The 19841-nt window shown below is 44.7% G+C and overlaps 1 protein-coding gene across 2 annotated transcripts in view; it reads right to left on the reverse strand.

Moving 5' to 3' along the window:
- The window catches only part of BIN2 (bridging integrator 2), a 42253-nt gene that overhangs the window by 20806 nt on the left and 1606 nt on the right, over window positions 1–19841 (reverse strand). For both annotated transcript variants that reach the window (XM_023211089.2, XM_026454682.2), the window contains exons 2-5: window positions 11120–11200; window positions 1492–1546; window positions 1090–1184; window positions 422–517 (exon numbers count right to left, since the gene is read on the reverse strand). In XM_023211089.2, the coding sequence (XP_023066857.1) occupies window positions 422–517; window positions 1090–1184; window positions 1492–1546; window positions 11120–11200 (327 nt within the window). The remainder of the gene's footprint in view (window positions 1–421; window positions 518–1089; window positions 1185–1491; window positions 1547–11119; window positions 11201–19841) is intronic.

Here is a 19841-nt window from a genome sequence, read left to right on the forward strand (position 1 = left end):
TCCCTGGCTCGAGTGATCCTTCACCTCAGTCTCCTAGGGTGGCTGGGACTACAGACGCACACCACCACACTGACAAATTTTTTTTGTATTTTTTGTAGAGATAGGGTTTTGCCATGTTGCCCAGGCTGATCCTGAACTTCTGGGCTCAAGTGATTCTCCTATCTCAGCCTCCCAAAGTACTGGGACTACAGATGTCAGCCACTGTACCCAGCCTTGAAATCTAAGTTTAAACATAAACTTCACACTACTTCTGACCTTATATCCTAACCTCTTGTCTAACCCTCAACCTTAATCTTTCTCCTAACTTACCCAAACTTCATTCTTAATTGAGCTCTAATTCTACTTATAATGTTTAACCCAATATGTTCTCTAACCAGGATGGATTATCCACAAGCCAACCATGATTCTGTACATCGAGTACCTTAATTTCGCTGAACTGGGCAACGTAGTTTTCCATGGTCCTCACAGCCTGGTCAGCCAGTTTCTCCTCGTAGTCTTCCCAAAGGAGATCATTATTCTGTGGGATAGAGGCAGAGGCTGGTGAAGGCTCCACTCCCAACAACAACTGCCTACCAGGGAAATACCCAAATTCTCCCTGCAAAAACCTTCTTTTTTGTAGCACTGTATTTAGAATACCACGTTGGATTCCGGGGAATAGTCAGAGGAAGAAAAGAAACAGCCCCTACCCCAAGGAACTGCTCTATGGGAGTCTGAACATACATTCAGAGATTACGAACAGGGCACAAGGTTAAAGCCTTGGACTCCAGAGCTTATATGGGAAAGTTTAAGAGTATATAACTGCATGAACTTTGTTTTAAAAAACAACCCATCTTTAGGAGGTAAAACTTCTCATAATGTTTTAAAGAGGGGAAGAGAGTCAAAATTAGAGGAATCCACAGATTAGGGGAAACTTGTTTTTACCTTAACAGTTGTAGCTTCTTCCTACCACCCAGTGACTGAGGCTATACAAATGCACAGTGTGAACTGGCTCCTTTGTTTTCCTATTTTCTTGGATAGAGAAGCTAAGCTGAGGTTGAGATGCAAACAGGAATAAGTGCCAACAAGTTGTAAAACCCAAGCCACTCTTACCCCTACGATGGTCTTCAGCTCCTCATGACCGTCCCACTCGCTGTTGTAGATCTCCTGCAGGGTTTCTGACACTCTTTTTGAACTTTCATGCATCACTGAAAGGAGAGAATTCAGTCCTACCATCACGTTTCCCCAACAGTATTTGGTGTAATCACATGGGTGACAAATCAGTGGTTCCAATTCAGAAGGACAAACTCAGAAGGTTTAGGTTATGTAAGCGAGGAAAGCTGGATGGGGCTGAAAGGAAAAGTCACTCTTCCTCAGCCCACAAAGTTCCAGGAGTCAAGAGTAGACAAATGATAAAATGACAAAAACATGGGGGTATGGCTGTTGTTTTCCACCCCCAAACCTCTTAGTAGCTGTATAAATGCCCTCTGGATTCTCCCATGCTGCAATGCCCACCTTTGACTGCACTAAGGAAGTTCTTCAGGTCCTTGTACAGCTTGTAGCCTTCTGCCTGAAAGAGAAAAGTACATTTGGTGACTAAAGAGATTCATATTTCAAAAGATGCTCCAGAGGTCAAAGTCGAAAAGTAGGTTAAAAGCAGAAATCACACCTGAAATTTCTTCAAATATTCACAATTGTTATAAGTTAGCCTTTACTTTCTTTACCAACATGTTGTAGGTGGTCTCCTTTGTGTTAGTTTTTAAGATAGGGGCTTGCTAAAGCCCCCATTACACTGGCATCTTCCTTCCAGTGAACAAGAGCCTATACCCAAGTTCCCCTGTTGAAATGTAAGTGTTCTCCATGTGACACTATGCGATTCTCTGGCTTGCACCCTTCTCTCTGGGTAAAGTGCTACCATTTTCTGCAGATACCAGGCCTTCTTCTTTCTCTGAACCCCAACACAGACATTCCTCTCCCCCCCAATATCCTTCTCTCTTGCCTCACTTTACCCTTCCCTTCCATCAGTCACCTGCTTTATGCTACTCCAAGTAGCCTCATCATTGCTTCTCCTCTTCCACCCCGAATGTCTTCATCTATAGCTCTATCTACCCCTGCTTCCATCTTTGCTCCTGTGTCTGAAATCTCATTTTTTAGCCTAGGAATCCCAAGTTCAGACAACGGCTCCTCCTCCTTCTAAAAAAGGAAAAGAAGGTATCTTTTAGATTTGGAAGTTTAAATCTCAATCTGATAGATGAACTGCTTTTGTTATTATTCTGACAAATGTTCATTTAGCCTCTGCTTCTCAAATACTTCCAGGAACTGGAAACTAACATCTTGCCTGAGACAGTATCACTTGATTTTAAACGAGTTCTGTTAAAACTTTTTCTGGCTGGGAGTAGTAGTTCACCCTTATAATCTCAGCACTTTGGGAGGCCAAGGCTGGTGGATTGCTTGAGGTCAGGAGTTCGAGACCAACCTGGTCAAAATGGTGAAACCCTGTCTTTAGTAAAAATGCAAAATATTAGCCGGGCGTGATGGCGCACATGTGTAGTCCCAGCTACACAGGAGGCTGAGGTAGGAGGATCGCTTGAACCTGGGAGGCGAAGATTGCAGTGAGCTGAGATCGGATCGTGTCATTGTACTCCAGCTTGGGTGACAGAGCAAGACTCCATCTCAAAACAAACAAACCAACTTTTTCCTATGAGTCTTGGGTTGGCCTTCTGTACCCATAGAGTAGATCTAATTTCTCTTCCACACATGCTTGAAGACAATTTGCATGTGCCCTTGACCAAGTCTTTCTCATAGGTTTCCTCAGTTGTTCCTTATGGTGTTTAGACCCTCTTCCCATTTTGGTCTCCTTCCTATGTGTAAACTCATTTTGAAGAGTTGGTTGGGAATTTAAGCCAGACATCTGACATTCTGGAACCTGATTTCAGGACTGTGGACTGTAGGGATGGACTGAGAGGTGCAGCCCACTTTAAGGGTACTCTATGGAGCCAGCCTACAGATCAGAGCAGACCAGTTCAGGGGATGTTGTACTTGAAAGCCAAGTTGCATTATTCAGTACACCATAAAATTCTTGTTGTGAATTTGTTTATTTGTTATTTGCTGTATTCATTACTTGAGAGGCTACTGATGATACCAAAAGTATAAAAAATTATGGGGCCGGGCACAGTGGCTCACACCAGTAATCCCAGCACTTTGGGAGGCCAAGGCAGGTGGATCACCTGAGGTCAGGAGTTTGAGATCAGCCTGACCAACATGGTGAAACCCCATCTCTACTAAATACAAAAAATTAGCAGGGTGTGGTGGCAGGCACCTGTAATCCCAGCTGCTTGGCAGGTTTAGGCAAGAGAATCTCTTGAACCCGGGAGGCGGAGGTGGCAGTGAGCCAAGATTGTGCCATTGCCCTCCACTCTGGGCAACAAGAACAAAACTCCATCTCAAAAAAAATAAAAATAAAAAATTATGGGAGAGGCCAGGCGTGGTGGCTCACACTTGTAATCCCAGCACTTTGGGATGCCAAGGCAGGCGGATCACAAGGTCAGGAGTTCAAGACCAGCCTGACCAACATGGCGAAACCCTGTTTCTACTGAAAATACAAAAATTAGCCAGGCGTGGTGGCATGCACCTGTAATCCCAGCTACTCAGGAGGCTGAGGCAGGGGAATCACTTGAACCCAGGAGGCAGAGGTTGCAGTGAGCCGAGATTGCACCACTGCACTCCAGCCTGGGCAACAGAGCAAGACTCCACCTCAAAAAAAAAATTATGAGAAAAAAATGAAAATTCAGAAAATACACTGCACTCCAGCCTTGACGACAGAGTGAGACTCCATCTCAAAAAAAAAAAAAAATTAAGACTTTTAAATTCTTTCTTGAAGGATAAAAAAGGACTCAATTTTTTACTTCACCATGGAAATTTTATTTCAAAAATAAATATAATAAAGTAATAAAAACCAGCAAATTACCTTGCATAGGCCAGGCGCTGTGGCTCACACCTATAATCCTACCACTTTGGGAGGCCGGGGCGGGTGGATCACCTGAGGTTAGGAGTTCGAGACCAGCCTGACCAACATGGTGAAACCCTGTCTATACTAAAAAATACAAAAATTATCTGGATATAGTAGCATACGCCTGTAATCCCAGCTACTTGGGAGGCTGAGGCAGGAGAATCGCTTGAACCTGGGGGCACAGAGGTTACAGCGAGCTGGGATTACACCACTGCGCTCCAGCCTGGACAATAAGAGCAAAACTCCGTCTCAAAAAAAGAAAAAAAAAATTACCTTGCACAATTTCTACAAATAAAATTCCTAATTTTTTCCCATTAGTTATCATATGACCTGAAAAATCAGATCAGTAATCAAGGTTACCATGCATAAATGCGCAGTGTTCAAAACTAGGGGGTACTCTATCACAGCCCAGAAAATGAATGCCTTCTGCTTTCCACTGCAGCTCACAAAAGCCCAGTTCCATTTCTGTGTTTTAGGATCAACCTTTTAGTTACAAAGTTCTCCTTTATGCTCTTGCTCTTTCTTTTGAGAAGATGAAGTATGAGTGTGAGAGTGTGTGTGTGTGTGCGTGTGTGTGTGTGGTAGTGGTGTGCACTGGGGGAGGAGGGAGAAGACAGGTCAGCAATAGGTATCATTTTCTTTCTCTGACCTACCTGTCCTCGCCTGGAATATCTCCAGGCTGAATAATCCCAACATCTTTCTCCTTTCCTGACAGAGGTGACTCTCATAGTCTTGGGTTCTCGCTTGTCTGGGAGTCAAGAAACTTGGCTCTACCACCAACTAGCAAGTTACTCCACTTCTCTGCCTTCCATTTCTTCAACTATAAATGCAGGGTAAGGCCAGTTCTAGCTCTAAATCTTATGATTTTATCACTTCTGCTCTCTGAATCCTTGCCAAATTCTTGGCATTGCCATAAAGAGTCTGAGTCAGTCCTTCCCACCCATTATACAAACAGGCCCAACCCTCAGTTAATGAACCACTCATACCAGAAGCTTGTCCTGAGCAGTAAGGTGGACAGAGCTACGTCTTAAGAGACTGGGGTACTGAGGATGGAGAAGGTTCTTGTCCTGGGGTTCCCTACTTTCTGGAGAAAAATGGACTCGGACACTCAGCAAAACAAGTGTAAACAGCATGCCCAAGTGTTGAAGTGATCAAGTATTGAAAGTGCTTGGTTTAATGTAGATCCAGGAGGGAAAGATGAAGCTAGATTATTAGATTGGATTTTAAAGGTAGAGAATTGGAAACAGCTGTCACTACCAAAAATAACAGGTTAAAGTGTTGCTTGAGGAAAATAATCCTTCCTATGTAATACACTCTGAAGAGAAGGAAAAGGCGGAAGCAAGTAGAGCCTCAAATAAAAATTACCTATAGAAGAAATGTGATCAGAGCTGGGTGCAGTGGCTCACACCTGTAATCCCAGCACTTTGGGAGGCCGAGGCGGGTGGATCACTTGAGGTCAAGAGTTCGAGACCAGCCTGGCCAATATGGTGAAACCCCATCTCTACTAAAAATACAAAAATTAGCCAGGCATGGTGGCGCACACCTGTAATCCCAGCTACTCGGGAAGCTGAGGCAGGACAATCACTTGAACCCGGGAGGCAGGCGTTGCAGTGAGCTGAGATCATGCCACTGCACTCCAGCCTGGGCGACAGAGCAAGATTCCATCTCAAAAACAAAGCAAACAAAAACAAAACAAAAAAGAAATGTGATCAGGAATGTGGGCAAGTGGCAAGACTTTGAAATTAGGCTAGGAAGTTTGGTATTGATAGGCTAAGCTATTAATAAAAAGTTTACCTGCAAGCTAACTGTGGGTGAGGGATAGGGCACATGACCAACCGGTTCAACTTCGGGAACACTCCACTCACACCTGTAATCCCAGCACTCAAGGAGTCAGAGGCAGGAGGATTGCTTGAGCCTAGGAGTTTGAAACCAGCCTGGGCAACATAGTGAGACCTCGTCTTCACAAAAAGAAAAAAAAAATCCTTGACCTTGTCCTTTTTCCTCCTGTGTGTCTTTGCCACCCCAGGTCCTCAGGTCAGACATGACTGTATTGTCACTGTCTTCCTTCTGAAACTAAGAGCCTTGAGGGCAGGCAGGTTGTCTCATTCATGTTGAAGTCCCAACACCAAACACAGTTCCTGGTACTCAGCAGGTGCTCATAAAACGTTTGTTAAATGAATTTACCAAAAAGAGAATTTCAAAAGCATATTCAATCAGCACTTATTATAGGTGTATCATTCTCTCAATCAAGAAGTTTTTCCTTATTTACTTTTTTTTTTTTTTTTTCTGAGACAGAGTCTCGCTCTGTCGCCCAGGCTGGAGTGCAGTGGCCAGATCTCAGCTCACTGCAAGCTCCGCCTCCCGGGTTCGCGCCATTCTCCTGCCTCAGCCCCCTGAGTAGCTGGGACTACGGGCGTCCGCCACCTCGCCCGGCTAATTTTTTGTATTTTTAGTAGAGACGGGGTTTCACCGTGTTAGCCAGGATGGTCTCGATCTCCTGACCTCGTGATCCGCCCGTCTCGGCCTCCCAAAGTGCTGGGATTACAGGCTTGAGCCACCGCGCCCGGCCTTATTTACTTTTTTTTATAGAGACAAGGTCTCACTATGTTGCCAAGGCTGGTCTTGAACCCCTAGCCCTTCCGCCTCAGCCTCCCAAAATGTTGGAATGACAGGCATGAGCCACTGCACCCAGCTAGAAGCTTTTCCTTATTCCCAACCTAACTCCATTTCATTTCTTAAACATATTTTCCCCCTTAAGTGATGTTTAAATGGTGGGCTTCCACAGGGAATTCTGAGGGGATTGTCCCATCGGATCTTGTTCTTCCTGATGGTCCTGCTTCATCTCTTACCTTTTCTACCTACACATCTGCTCTTAGAGAGAGGACAGAGGGACAGAATGGACCAAGAATCAGAAACCTTCCACAATGGCTGTCAACTTACTGATTTTTCTTCTATTCATCCTGGAGTTGGAAATAGAACAGTAAGAAGAGTTGAGAAGAGGCCCAGGGAGGCCTCCTAGTAAGGCATAGTGAAAAAAGCTGAGTTTACGTCTAAATCCTAGCCCTGCAATTTATATGCTGTTACTTTACTATTAACATCACAAAAAAAGGAGACAGACTTTATGTGCCTCCTGATGGAAGAATACAATAACACCTACTAAGTATTCTTGCCATCAAAACAAAAACCTGAATCTCATCAAGCCTCTAAGTCTATAAGCCATTTATAGAAAATATAGAAGACATAGGAACATATTAGACAGTATCATGGGAATTCAATCAGCAAAATACAGACTGTAGGAAACTGCAGGACAAACAACCTAGTATCATTAACAAATAAGCTACAAGAAGGGAGGGATTAGAATATAGATTAAGAGATACAACCTTAAATCTAAGAAACTTAAAACAAGCCGGGCGCGGTGGCTCAAGCCTGTAATCCCAGCACTTTGGGAGGCCGAGACGGGCGGATCACGAGGTCAGGAGATCGAGACCATCCTGGCTAACACGGTGAAACCCCGTCTCTACTAAAAATACAAAAACTAGCCGGGCGAGGTGGCGGGCGCCTGTAGTCCCAGCTACTCCGGAGGCTGAGGCAGGAGAATGGCATAAACCCGGGAGGCGGAGTTTGCAGTGAGCTGAGATCCGGCCACTGCACTCCAGTCCGGGCGACAGAGCGAGACTCCGCCTCAAAAAAAAAAAAAGAAACTTAAAACATGTCAATGAGTTGCTGATTTAAACAAACCGTAACAAAGTGAGACAGGGTCTCACTTTGTCACCCAGGCTGGAGTGCAGTGGTGCAAACAAAGCTCACTGTAGCCTCAACCTCTGAGACTCAGGCAATCCTCTTGCCTCAGCCTCCCAAATAGCTGAGAATACAGGAGCATACCACCATGCCCGGATGATTTTTGTATTTTTGTATTTTTTGTAGAGATGGGGTTTTGTCATGTTGTCTAGGCTGGTCACAAACTTCTGAGCTCAGCACTTTGGCCTCCCAAAGTGCTGGGATTATAGGTGTGAGCCACCATGTTCAGCCTATTATTAATTTTTAAATTCATTTCTTTCTTTTTTCGTGATGTGGGAGCTGCTTTTTTTTTTTTTTTTTTTTTTTGAAACAGGGTGTTGCTCTATTGCTTAGGCTGGAGTGCAGTAGCACAATCACAGCTCACTGCTCAGTAGCTGGGACCACAGACCTGCACCACCATGCCCAGCTAATTTTTCTTATTTTTTGCAGAGTGAAGGTCTCCTGTGTTGCCGGGTTTGTCTCAAAATCCTAGTCTCAGCAATCCTCCCACCTCGGCCTCCCACTGGGAGGTGTGAGCCACTATACCCAACCCCCAACCATGTACTCTCTGATTTGTTGTAATGAATACATATTTTATTTATACTTACTTGTTTATTCATTTTTGAGACCAGGTCTTGCTCTGCTGCCTAGGCTGGCATGCAGTGGTATGATCACAGCTCAATGCAGCCTGGAATTCCTGGGGTCAACCAATCCTCCTACCTCAGCCTCCCAGGTAGCTGGGACTACTGGGACTACAAGCATGTGCTACCATACCTGGCTAAGTTTTGTATTTTTTTGTAGAGACAGGATCTCGCTATGTTGTCCAGGCTGGTCTTAAATTCCCAGGCTCAATTGATTCTCCTGCTTTGGCATCCCAAAGTGCTGGTATTACAGGCATGAGCCACCATGCCCAGCCAAGTAAAGGTTGTATAGAAAAATGTTTTGAGGTGTGATAATGGTATTGTGGTTACATTTTAAAAGAGTTCTATTTTTAGAGATTAATAATGAATTTTTTTTTTTTTCCTTTTGAGACAGAGTATCACTCTGTTACCCAGGCTGGAGTGCAGTGGTGCTATCTCAGCTCACTGCAACTTCTACCTCCCAGGTTCAAGCGATTCTGCTTCAGCCTCCCAAGTAGCTGGGATTACAGGCATGTGCCACCACGCCCAGCTAATTTTTGTAGTTTTAGTAGAGATAGGGTTTTACCATGTTGGCCAGGCTGGTCTCGAACTCCTGACCTCAGGCGATCTGCACGCCTTGGCCTCCCAATGTGCTGGGATTACAGGCGTGAACCACTGTGCCCAGCCTCATAATGAAATTTTTATAGATGTGTAAATGTTGTTGGAATCAAAATGGAGTCATTAGTGTTAAAAAAAAAAAAAAAAGTCTGATAATACAGCCAGGGGAGGCTACGAAGACAGTGTTCTCATGCTTATATGCCTGGTACGAATTATCACAAAAGACCCCATGAAAATCACGACCTTGCACAAAGGCCATCACAACCTTATACAAAAAATATTTCCGCAAGGACTTCTGCTCAGACTTCTGCTCAGTAACTACATGTTCAACCTTAGACTGGTGTCACCCTTATTATTGATCTTTGTAGCCAACGATAATTATTTTCAAACAATCATGTAATCCTTCTCATTTTTTCCTTTGAAAACATTTGTCTTCCTTTACCTCCCTGAATACCGCATAGTTTACTATGGTACACGTATTCCCACATAAATACCTTTTTCTCTTAGACAGCCTCCCTCTTTTCGTTACTTAGGTTGACGAATGAAATGATATACCTGGAACTTGTTTCATAATAATCAAGGATAGGAGAAAGTGAGTAGGGACACAGTGAAACATGATTGCCCATGAGTGGATAAATTATGGAAGCTGAGTGATGAGTACACGTGAATTCATTATACAAGTTTATCTGCCTTTGCACATATTTGAAATATTCCATTAAAAAAAAGTTTATCAGGCCGGGCGCGGTGGCTCAAGCCTGTAATCCCAGCACTTTGGGAGGCTGAGACGGGCGGATCACGAGGTCAGGAGATCGAGACCATCCTGGCTAACACAGTGAAACCCCGTCTCTACTAAAAATACAAAAACTAGCTGGGCGAGGTGGTGGGCGCCTGTAGTCTCAGCTACTCGGGAGGCTGAGGCAGGAGAATGGCGTAAACCCGGGAGGCGGAGCTTGCAGTGAGCTGAGATCCGGCCACTGCACTCCAGCCTGGGCGACAGAGCAAGACTCCGCCTCAAAAAAAAAAAAAAATAAAAAAAAAGTTTATCAGATCTAAGATGGTAAACCAACAACAACAAGTTTAAAAGCAAGATTCCCAGGCCCTACTCCCAGAGAACTTGCATTTAAAAATATTTCCCAAATGATTCTGATATACACTCAGCTACCGAATTTGATGATAGCTAATAACCCATTAATATAATTTTAAAAATTATTTTCTATATAATTCAACTAACTTGATACTTATATAGTAAAGAATTTGTGGGCCAGGTGCAGTGGCTCATGCCTGTAATCCCAGCGCTTTGGGAGGCCTAGGTGGGTGGATCATGAGGTCAGGAGTTCGAGACCAGCCTGACCAACATGCTAAAACCCCGTCTCTACTAAAAATACAAAAATTAGCCAGGCGTGGTGGCGCGCACCTGCAATCCCAGCTACTCAGGAGGCTGAGGCAGGAGAATTGCTTGAACCCGGGAGGCAGAGGTTGCAGTGAGCCAAGATCGCACCATTGCACTCCAGCCTGGGCAACAGAGCAAGACTCCATCTCGAAAAAAATAAATAAAATAAATAAATAAATAAATAACATTTCTCTGTTCCCCAAAATGACAGTCAGCAGCAAGAAAAAAGATAAATTCCTTTATTTTTAACTCTACTTTTTTTTTTTTTGAGATGGAGTTTCATTCTTGTCACCCAGGCTGGAGTGCAATGGCAAGATCTCTGTTCACTGCAACCTCTGCCTCCCGGGTTCAAGTGATTCTCCTGCCTCAGCCTGCCGAGTAGCTGGGATTACAGGTGCACACCACCACGCCCAGCTAATTTTTTGTATTTTTAGTAGAGGCAGGGTTTCACCATGTTGGCCAGGCTAGTCTCAAACTCCTGACCTCTGGTGATCCACCCACCTCGCCCTCCCAAAGTGTTGGGATTATAGGGGTGAGCCACTGTGCCCGGCCGGTACATTTCTTTAGTTCACCGAGGAAGGATAAGCAGCAGATCACCCTGTAGCCCTTAACCCTAGGGGGAGGGTGGCTTGGTGGGGATATTTGCCAGTTTGTAGAACTTATTGTTCTTTTGCCACTCAGCCCTCTCCTTTCTTCTTCCAAGCTTCCCTCCCCTGCCCTCCAGATTACCTGTTGTTGGTAGAAGTTGTTAGCGCTTTGTTCAAATCGTTCATCTTTGGTTTCTACAGCTTTCCCCAGTTTCTGCAGCACCTAGGGATATAAGTCAGAAAGGCCCTTAAGGTTATGGTCAAGTCTCTCTTACCTGTTGGCCTCATATGACCCTGGCTTCAGTCAAGAATCTCACAACTGAAGGGCTGTGTTTGTTTGTTTGTTTGTTTGTTTATGAGATGGAGTCTCACTCTGTTGCCCAGGCGGGAGTGCAGTGGCATGATCTCAGCTCACTGCAACCTCTGCCTCCCAGGTTCAAGCAATTCTCCTGCTTCAGCCTCCAGAGTAGCTGGGATTACAGGTGTGTACCACCACGCCCAGCTAATTTTTGTATTTTTAATAGAGACGGGGTTTCACCATGTTGGCCAGGCTGGTCTCCAACTCCTGACCACAAATGATCCACCCGCCTTGGCTTCCCAAAGTGCTGGGATTACAGGCGTGAGCCACCATGCCTGGCCTTGAAGGGCTATACTCTTACTGGACCAACAGAATTAGGAATGTAACAAACTGCTGAAAAAACAATCCTGTTTTGTTGTTCTTTTCAAATTAGGGGTAGCTCTAGGGGGTACATAGTAGTGAGCTAGAGGATATATATTAATATAAAGCTCAGAAAAAATAAGGTATATCTGGCCAGGTGTAGTGGCTCACGCCTGTAATCCCAGCACTTTGGGAGGCCAAGGCAGGTGGATCATCTTAAGTCAGGAATTGGAGGCCAGCCTGACTAACATGGATAAACCCCGTCTCTACTAAAAATATAAAATTAGCTGGGCATGGTGGTGCATGCCTGTAATCCCAGCTACTTGGGAGGCTGAGGCAGGAGAATCACTTGAACCTGTGAGGTGGAGGTTCCAGTGAGGCAAGATCGCGCCATTGTACTCCAGCCTGGACAACAAGAGTGAAACTCTGTCTCAAAAAAAAAAAAAAAAAGAAAGAAAGAAGGTATATCTTTCTGAATATCACTGTTATTATTATTATTGTTATTTTATTTGAGACAGGGTCTTGCTCTGTTGCCCTGGCTGTAGTACAGCGGTGCAATCACAACTTACTACACCCTCAACCTCTCTGGGCTCAAGCAATCCTCCCACCTTGGCCTCCCCGGTAGCTGGGACCACATGCTCACACCACCACACCTCGCTAATTTTTAAAATTTTTCTGTAGAGACAGGGTCTCACTATGTTGCTCAGGCTGGCAGAACTCCTAGGCTTAAGTGATCCTGCTGCCTCAGCCTCCCAGCGTGCTGCAATTACAGGCATGAGCCACCAGGCTGGCTGGCATTGTTATTAATATTTAAAGTGGGTTTTTGAGAAGGAAGGAGAGCATTATATTAAAACAAGTATTGATGAGAAAAAATATAAAATGTGCATGGCTTTTAAGTAAAATGTTAGCTTTGAAGACATTTTTTACTTGAGAGACTGTTTTCAACTATAGCCATAGGTTCCTCTAGATAGATGAGGTTGGAGAGGTTAGGCAGGGACATTTCTCTCATGGGGGCTTTTGTGGAAAACTTTGAGAGGCCCCAATATAATGCATTTGAAACTCAGCTACACCTGAATGCTATCCATGTATATCGCCTCTCAACTAGAAAACCTGAGAGCCAAACCATCATACTGATGTCAGTGCGAATGCAAAAGACATGTGGATGGATAAGACCCAGTCTCTGTTCTAATAGGACACTCACTTATAAACAGGCAGTTACATGTAGCAAGAAAGCCCTGACTCTTCTGCCTATAACCCCCATCTTGGAAGGAGATACCATCATCCTGCCAAGCCCAAGTTAGAATCTCAAGAGTTGCCTTCAACTACTTTTCATCCTTTTCATTGAATCCCTCGCCATGTCCATCTCTAGAAACCATCCTATTCCCCTGGTCTCACTGCCATAGTCTTAGTCTAGGCCCTCACCGTTTATTACCTGGCCTGCTGCAATAGGTCTACCATGTTGCCACTCCTTAAAATCTTCTAACGGTTCCCCATTCATCTGTTCAACAAATTTTTATTAAATGCCCAATATGGGCTGGGCACGGTGGCTCACGTGCCCAGCCTTGGGAGGCCGAGGCAGGCGGATCACTTGAGGTCAGGAGTTCGAGACCAACCTGGCTAACAGCATAAAACCCTGTCTCTACTAAAAATGCAAAACAAACAAACAAAAATTAGCCAGGAGTGGTGGCAGACACATGCAATTCCAGCTACTCGGGAGGCTGGGGCAGGAGAATCACTTGAGCCTAGGAGGCAGAGGTTGCAGTGAGCCAAGATTGTGCCCCTGCACTCCAGCCTGGGTGACAGAGGGAAATTGTCTCAAAAAAAAGAAAAATAAAAAGTCCAATATGTATCTTGAAGTAATAGTTCAAATTCTAGCATGCATGCAGGTCCCAAGGATCGGACCCTGCATTAAGTCTCACCTCTCACACTCCTCCTTTCTGCAGGTCTCCTTCCCTAACACTTTTTTAGTTTCCTGAATAACACATACTGTTGCTTGTCAGAGATGCTGGTCCCTCTTTCTAGAATGCCTTTCCCCACCTTGTCTGCCATGCAAGTATCTTACAAAACCCAGTTCGTACTCCGTATCTTTTGTGATACTTAACCACATCCACTTCATCCCATTGATCGATTATTCACTCCCTCTCAATTACTTGCAACTTCTGTATCTTGTATACAGTTCAATTATTGTTTTATTACTATTATTATTACTATTATTTTGAGACAGAGTTTCACTGTTGTTGCCCAGGCTGGAGTGCAATGGCGCGATCTTGGCTCACCACAACCTCCGCCTCCTAGCTTCAAGCAATTCTTCTGCCTTAGCCTCCCGAGTAGCTGGGATTACAGGCACGCACCACCACGCCTGGCTAATTTTGTATTTTTAGTACAGATAGGGTTTCTCCATGTTGTTTAGGCTGGTCTCAAACTCCCGACCTCAGGTGATCTGCCCTCCTCGGCCTCCCAAAGTGCTGGTATCACAGGTGTGAGCCACCCTGCCCAGCCTGTTTTATTATTTCTATTTGTTTATTCTCCTAAACTATAGGCTCCTTAAGGTTTAGGTACTTGCTTTGCTCATTTAGATTTCTCAGTATCCAGGAACCAGATATGTGACAACTGTAACAGGAAGGAGAGTAAGACTGATACAGGATGGGATGAATGAGTGGAGCCTTGGAGTAGGATTTTGCTAGATTGAAATAGAGTATAGGGGCTGGGCACAGCTGCTCACGCCTGTAATTCCAATACTTTGGGAGGCCAAGGCGGGTGGATCACCTGAGGTCAGGAGTTTGAGACCAGCCTGACCAACATGGTGAAACCCCATCTCTACTAAATACAAAAAAGATTAGCTGGGGCTGGGCGCGGTGGCTCAAGCCTGTAATCCCAGCACTTTGGGAGGCCGAGACGGGTGGATCACGAGGTCAGGAGATCGAGACCATCCTGGCTAATACGGTGAAACCCCGTCTCTACTAAAAAATACAAAAATCTAGCCGGGTGAGGTGGCGGGCGCCTGTAGTCCCAGCTACTCGGAGGCTGAGGCAGGAGAATGGCATAAACCCGGGAGGCGGAGCTTGCAGTGAGCTGAGATGCGGCCACTGCACTCCAGCCCGGGCGACAGAACGAGACTCTGTCTCAAAAAAAAAAAAAAAAAAAAAGATTAGCTGGGCGTGGTGGTGCATGCCTGCAATCCCAGCTACTTGGGAGGCTGAAGGCAGGAGAATTGGTTAAACCTGGGAAGCAGAGGTTGCAGTGAGCCAAGATTGTGCCATTGCACTCCAGCCTGGGCAACAGAGTGAAACTCTGTCTCAAAAATAAAATGAAATAAAAAAAAATAAAAAGAAATAGAGTATAAAGTGTGGGAGTAGAAAGAGGATTCCAGTTAGAGACAACAGCATCAGCAAAATCATAGGAGTACACAGCTTCACGAGCTGGTTCAGCATGGCTGTTATGGGGAGTGGTGGGGAATGAAGCTAGAAAGGGAGACGGGAGTTTCATTATGAAGGGCTTTGAATGTCATGGAAGACTGCCCAGATCTGGGGAGTGTGGCAGGTTCTGTGAAGAGACTCTGATTCATATCTCCATTCTTTTTTTTTTTTTTTTTTGAGACAAGTCTTGCTCTGTCGCCCAGCCTGGAATGCAGTGATGCCATCTCAGCTCACTGCAACCTCTGCCTCACCGGTTCAAGTGATTCTCTTGCCTCAGCCTCCCAAGTAGCTGGGATTACAGGCGCCCACCACCACATCTGGCGAATTTTTGTATTTTTAGGAGAGACGGGGTTTCGCCATGTTGGCCAGGCTGGTCTTGAATTCCTGACCTCAGGTGATCTGCCCATCTCAGCCTCCCAAAGTGCTGGAATTACAGGCGTGAGCCATCTTCGCCCGCCAGTATCTCCATTCTTAATCTAGGGTGTGTGTCTCATTCCTGGAGCTCTTGATGTAGTGGATAAGATCAAGCACACTGGAGTTAGACAGATATGGGCTCCTATCTTGGCCTTTCTACTTACTGACTGTAAGTCTTCAGGTAAGTCATTAAACCTTTTGAGCCTCAGTTTACAGAACTCCCTTTCCCTATTAGATAATATGTATCTCCTGGAGTTGTCAGGAAGATTAAATATTTTTGCATGTAAATTGCCTTCTCAGAGCTGCCCTACAAAGAGCACTCAAGAGGTACTCACTGTCATTCTGTTTAGTTTTGCTCCCTTGCCTGTAAATGCTTGTATTTTTGGTTTGGCCATATCTGTTTGTGTCTGTCTCTAACTGTACCTCACTTGCCACCCAGCCCTGGATGTGCAGAGTCTGCCATCCTCCCTGGCTCCACCCTTCCCCGCTAACAAAACACTGTCCTCTACCAGAAAGTTGCAAAACCACCTTGTTTAGTAGTAAGTGCAGCTCTTAACTTCCTTTCTGCTACCCCTCCCTTCCTTTGCCCCTAATTTAGTTCTTCTTAGGTAGAGAGGATAGAAAAAACAGAAAAGAGAAAACTCAGTCTAGAGTCAGTGTAGATGACTGGGGCAGACCAATCTCCCCAGTCCCCAAAAGGCTCAAGGACAAAAGACTTGGAGGGTGTGTGGTCAGGGGTGGAGGGTACTGAGAGAAACTTCCTCACCTTCCAACTCTGAAAGTGAAAAGGTGTTACCACCCTGAAACATACCCCAGTGCTCTGAGGCCAAGGTAATTTGTTGCCATAAGCAACAGGTACATGTTAGGGCACTTATACTATGTCATGAGTGTTCTTCCCAACGAAAGACCTTGAGGGAACAGGGTGTACAGATGCTAAACAGATGTTTGTTGAGACAATGAATAAATTCTACTTTTGGATCACTTCCTAATGAAAACCCATATAATGCTAATCCCTAAAATCCTGCTTTGAGAATTCTGTCCCAATTCACCTGGCCTGGCAGCTAAATTAGAATATAGATATTTAAGGAGAAAGAGCAAGAGCAAGGCAAGAAAGTAAATGTGGCAAAATGTTAACACTTGGTGAATCTGTATGAAAAATATTCCAATGTTCACTGCTTATTTATAACTTTTCTGTAGATCAGGGTTGGGGTGGAAATAGAGCTCTAAAAAAAATTACTACATATATCTTTGGTGGCTACAGTTCCTTACCATTGCCTCTCCCATAATCATTTATTATATTTTAGTTAATTCCCTTGATTGGGGTAATTTGCATAGGGCCTGGATATTTGATATTATAAAATTTTGCTAATATTTTCTCTTAGGTGCAGTAAATTTTTGTGGTTATGTAGGAAATTTTCTTTCTTTTTCTTTCTTTTCTTTCTTTCTTTTCTCTCTCTCTCTTTCTTTCTTTCGAGACAGAGTCTAGCTCTATCACCCAGGCTGGAGTGCAGTGGCACAATCTCAGCTTACTACAACCTTCACCTCCCAGGTTCAAGCGATTCTCCTGCCTCAGCCTCCAAGCAGCCAGGACCACAGGCACGCGCCACCACACTCAGCTAATTTTTGTATTTTTTGGTAGAGATGGGATTTTGCCACATTGGCCAGGCTGGTCTCGAACTCCTGGCCTCAGGTGATCTACCCACTTCGGCCTCACAAAAGTGCTGGAATTAGAGGCATGAGCCATGACGCCTGGTCAGAAATCTTTATTTTTAGGATATATGATAAAGTAAGCTTTCCTTAAAAGGTCCTAATATACTATTTCCAGGCTTTTCTCTGACCACTCCCTGTGCTTCAGCTGAGCTGTATTTCTCACTCCAGGGTCCATGCCTTGCTTATGCTGGCATTTGTCAGCTAGAATACTCTCTGACCACTTGTCTGAAAAACTACTAATCGTCCATAATTCCTATTTCAAATTCAGCCTCCACTATAAAAGCTCTCGATTCTCCCCAATCCTTTTGTCCTCTGAATTCCCATAGACCTGCATCTCTCAGGTCAGTTATTTTATTATTATTATTATTTATCTTTTTTTTTTTTTTTTGAGACGGAGTCTCGCTCTGTCACCCAGGCTGGAGTGCAGAGGCCGGATCTCAGCTCACTGCAAGCTCCGCCTCCCGGGTTTACGCCATTCTCCTGCCTCAGCCTCCTGAGTAGCTGGGACTACAGGCGCCCACCACCTCGCCCGGCTAGTTTTTTGTATTTTTTTAGTAGAGAGGGGGTTTCACCATGTTAGCCAGGATGGTCTCGATCTCCTGACCTCGTGATCTGCCCGTCTCGGCCTCCCAAAGTGCTGGGATTACAGGCTTGAGCCACCGCGCCCGGCCTATTATTTATCTTTTTAACTAGATTGTAAGCTTTTGGCAAAGCAAGAGTGTCTCTTACCCCTAAATTCCCTGCTGGGTCCAGCCCAGTACCCTGAACAAAGGAGTTTTTCTGTAAATATTTGTTGAATTTAACCCTTTGGGATTTAAGCTGAGTAGATGTCAACAGAAGAGAAGAGCAACAAAGGAGAGGTAAACAACCCCCCCTCTCAGGGGGATCTGAGAGGTTTGCCATAGAGAAATCACAAACAGATGGTGAAAGCAGTACTGTAGTTGGAAACGAGAATATGTATCATACTAAAAACACACACACACACACACACACACACACACAATAAAGTCAGCTTAAATTCAGTCTCATGTTGCGTTTGGGCGGGAAATCAAAAACAGACCAAGAATGTTTCATCCCTATTGTGTTTAATGGTCACCAGACCTCCACTCCCAGCTTTTCAGAGGATGCCTGAACAAAAAGTTTCTCTACTCCTGAGCTCTGTTCCTCAGAGAGGATCAGGAAGTGGGGGAGGCACAGATGTGAGAGTGGCTTATCAGGAACGTTGTAAAGCAGCAGCCTCAGTGAGGTTAGGATTCAGAGGCAGGACACCTGGGTTTCAGTAATATTTCTGCTACCTACCAATCTCTTTTGAGCCTTGTTTCTTTATTTCTAAAACAGAGATGTCAGTAACCTGCTTTTAGAGGGTTGAATAGATGAAGGGAGATGACATCGGTAGAATGTTGGCTCTGTAAAGGGAGAGATAATCACTTTCTTTCTTTTCTTTTTTTTTTTTTTTTTGAGACAGAGTTTCACTCTTGTTGCCCAAGTTGGAGTGCAATGGTGCAATCTCAGCTCACCGCAACCTCTGCCTCCTGGGTTCAAGTGATTCTCCTGTCTCAGCCTCCTGAGTAGCTGGGATTACAGACATGCACCACCACGCCTGACTAATTTTATATTTTTAGGAGAGACGGAGTTTCTCCATGTTGGTCAGGCTGGTCTCGAACTCCCGACCTCAGGAGATCCACCCACCGGGCCTCCCAAAGTGCTGGGATTACAGGTGTGAGCCACTGCACCCCGCCAATAATCTCTTATATCCCTGTTTCTGGTCCATAATAGGTGCTTGATATTTGACACATATTGCTATTTGACACATTAGCTATTACTTATTACTCAGAAGATTACATCCAACCCAACTGCTTGCAGAAAAAGCAATAAGTGTTGAAAGGAATCCTTTCATTTTAGTGCAAATTTCTCCCGCTTTATCTTGCTCTCAATAATTTCCCAAGACTCAAGGACTGGCCTCAGGCTGACTGAGCTGAGCTCCCTTCTGGCATTCCAGGCCATTCCCACCTTATCCAAGTTCAACCTCTGCCTACTCTTGTGTCTGATCTAGATTCAGAATATCTTGTTTTCTGCATCAACTGGGAATTCCCCATGGCAGATATGAGTTTGCTCCTCTTTCTCTACTTCCTCAGGGTTCAGGCCAGAAGAACCTGAGAGGCTGGTTCTCTCTTTGGGAAGTATTTGACTCTGAGTCAAATGTGACTCCTTTTCAATTTAGTGTTCTTACCATATTGAGTTTCATCAAGAGCATCCACCCTCTCATTTTACAGGTGCAAGATCTGAAGCCCAGAGCAGGACACTATTTAGCCAAGGCTTGGAGTCTATGCTTACAAAGGAGTGAAGGCCCAAAGCAAGGTCATAGTGTTGACAAGAGGCCACATGAAGACAGAAGATGCAAGAGTGAAATACAATCAATTGTATGTCTTTTATTTTTATTTTTTGAGACAGAGTCTCCCTCTGCTTGAGTGTGGTGGTGTCATCACTGCTGACCGCAGTCTTGATCTCCTAGGCTCAAGCAGTCCTTCCACCTTGGCCTCTCAAAGTGCTGGAATTACAGGAGTGAGTCCCTGTGGCTGGCTTGTATGTCTTTTTAAAATTACTATTATTCATGAGTGTTTTGTCTTTTAGGGCTTTTGTTTTGTTTTTTTTTTTCAACCACAGTG

Source organism: Piliocolobus tephrosceles, chromosome 10 (genome assembly GCF_002776525.5).
Source record: "Piliocolobus tephrosceles isolate RC106 chromosome 10, ASM277652v3, whole genome shotgun sequence".
NCBI classification, from domain to species: domain Eukaryota; kingdom Metazoa; phylum Chordata; class Mammalia; order Primates; family Cercopithecidae; genus Piliocolobus; species Piliocolobus tephrosceles.